The 305-nt window shown below is 64.9% G+C and overlaps 1 protein-coding gene across 1 annotated transcript in view; it reads left to right on the top strand.

The window, feature by feature from the left end:
• Window positions 1-305, top strand: part of NPHP4 (nephronophthisis 4) — a gene marked incomplete at its 5' end in the record, with an annotated part of 4,690 nt that overhangs the window by 306 nt on the left and 4,079 nt on the right. Inside the window, 2 exon segments of the mRNA XM_010193854.1 lie at window positions 1-7; window positions 10-146. The exon segment at window positions 1-7 is cut by the window's left edge and continues 34 nt beyond it. Of these exon segments, the coding sequence (XP_010192156.1) occupies window positions 1-7; window positions 10-146 (144 nt within the window).

Here is a 305-nt window from a genome sequence, read left to right as displayed (position 1 = left end):
CGCAGAGCGCTACCCCGGTGGAGGAGGAGATGTTCCACCTCCGCGACGACCTCAGGCCCCAGGTCTACCTGCGCCCCAGGGAGACCGTCCACATCCCCTTCAAGTACCAGACCTTCTCCGCCGACCCCGCTGTTGTCGCAGCACAGGTACGTGCAGACCCCGTTTTTGGGCTGTTTCCCTGGGCAGGGTTGTGCCATGGGCAGCACCATGCAGCCATACCCATGCCATATCCTGCTGTTGCACCGCGCAGGGGCCGGCAGGGCTGCGTGCTGGTGCTGATTTGGATGTCCCCTCCCTGGGGCAGA

The sequence above is a fragment of the Mesitornis unicolor genome, unplaced genomic scaffold (genome assembly GCF_000695765.1).
Source record: "Mesitornis unicolor isolate BGI_N332 unplaced genomic scaffold, ASM69576v1 scaffold11871, whole genome shotgun sequence".
In the NCBI taxonomy this organism is placed as follows: Eukaryota; Metazoa; Chordata; class Aves; order Mesitornithiformes; family Mesitornithidae; genus Mesitornis; species Mesitornis unicolor.
Note: the sequence above shows the minus strand (reverse complement) of the source record. Positions and strands in the feature narration are given on the sequence as shown.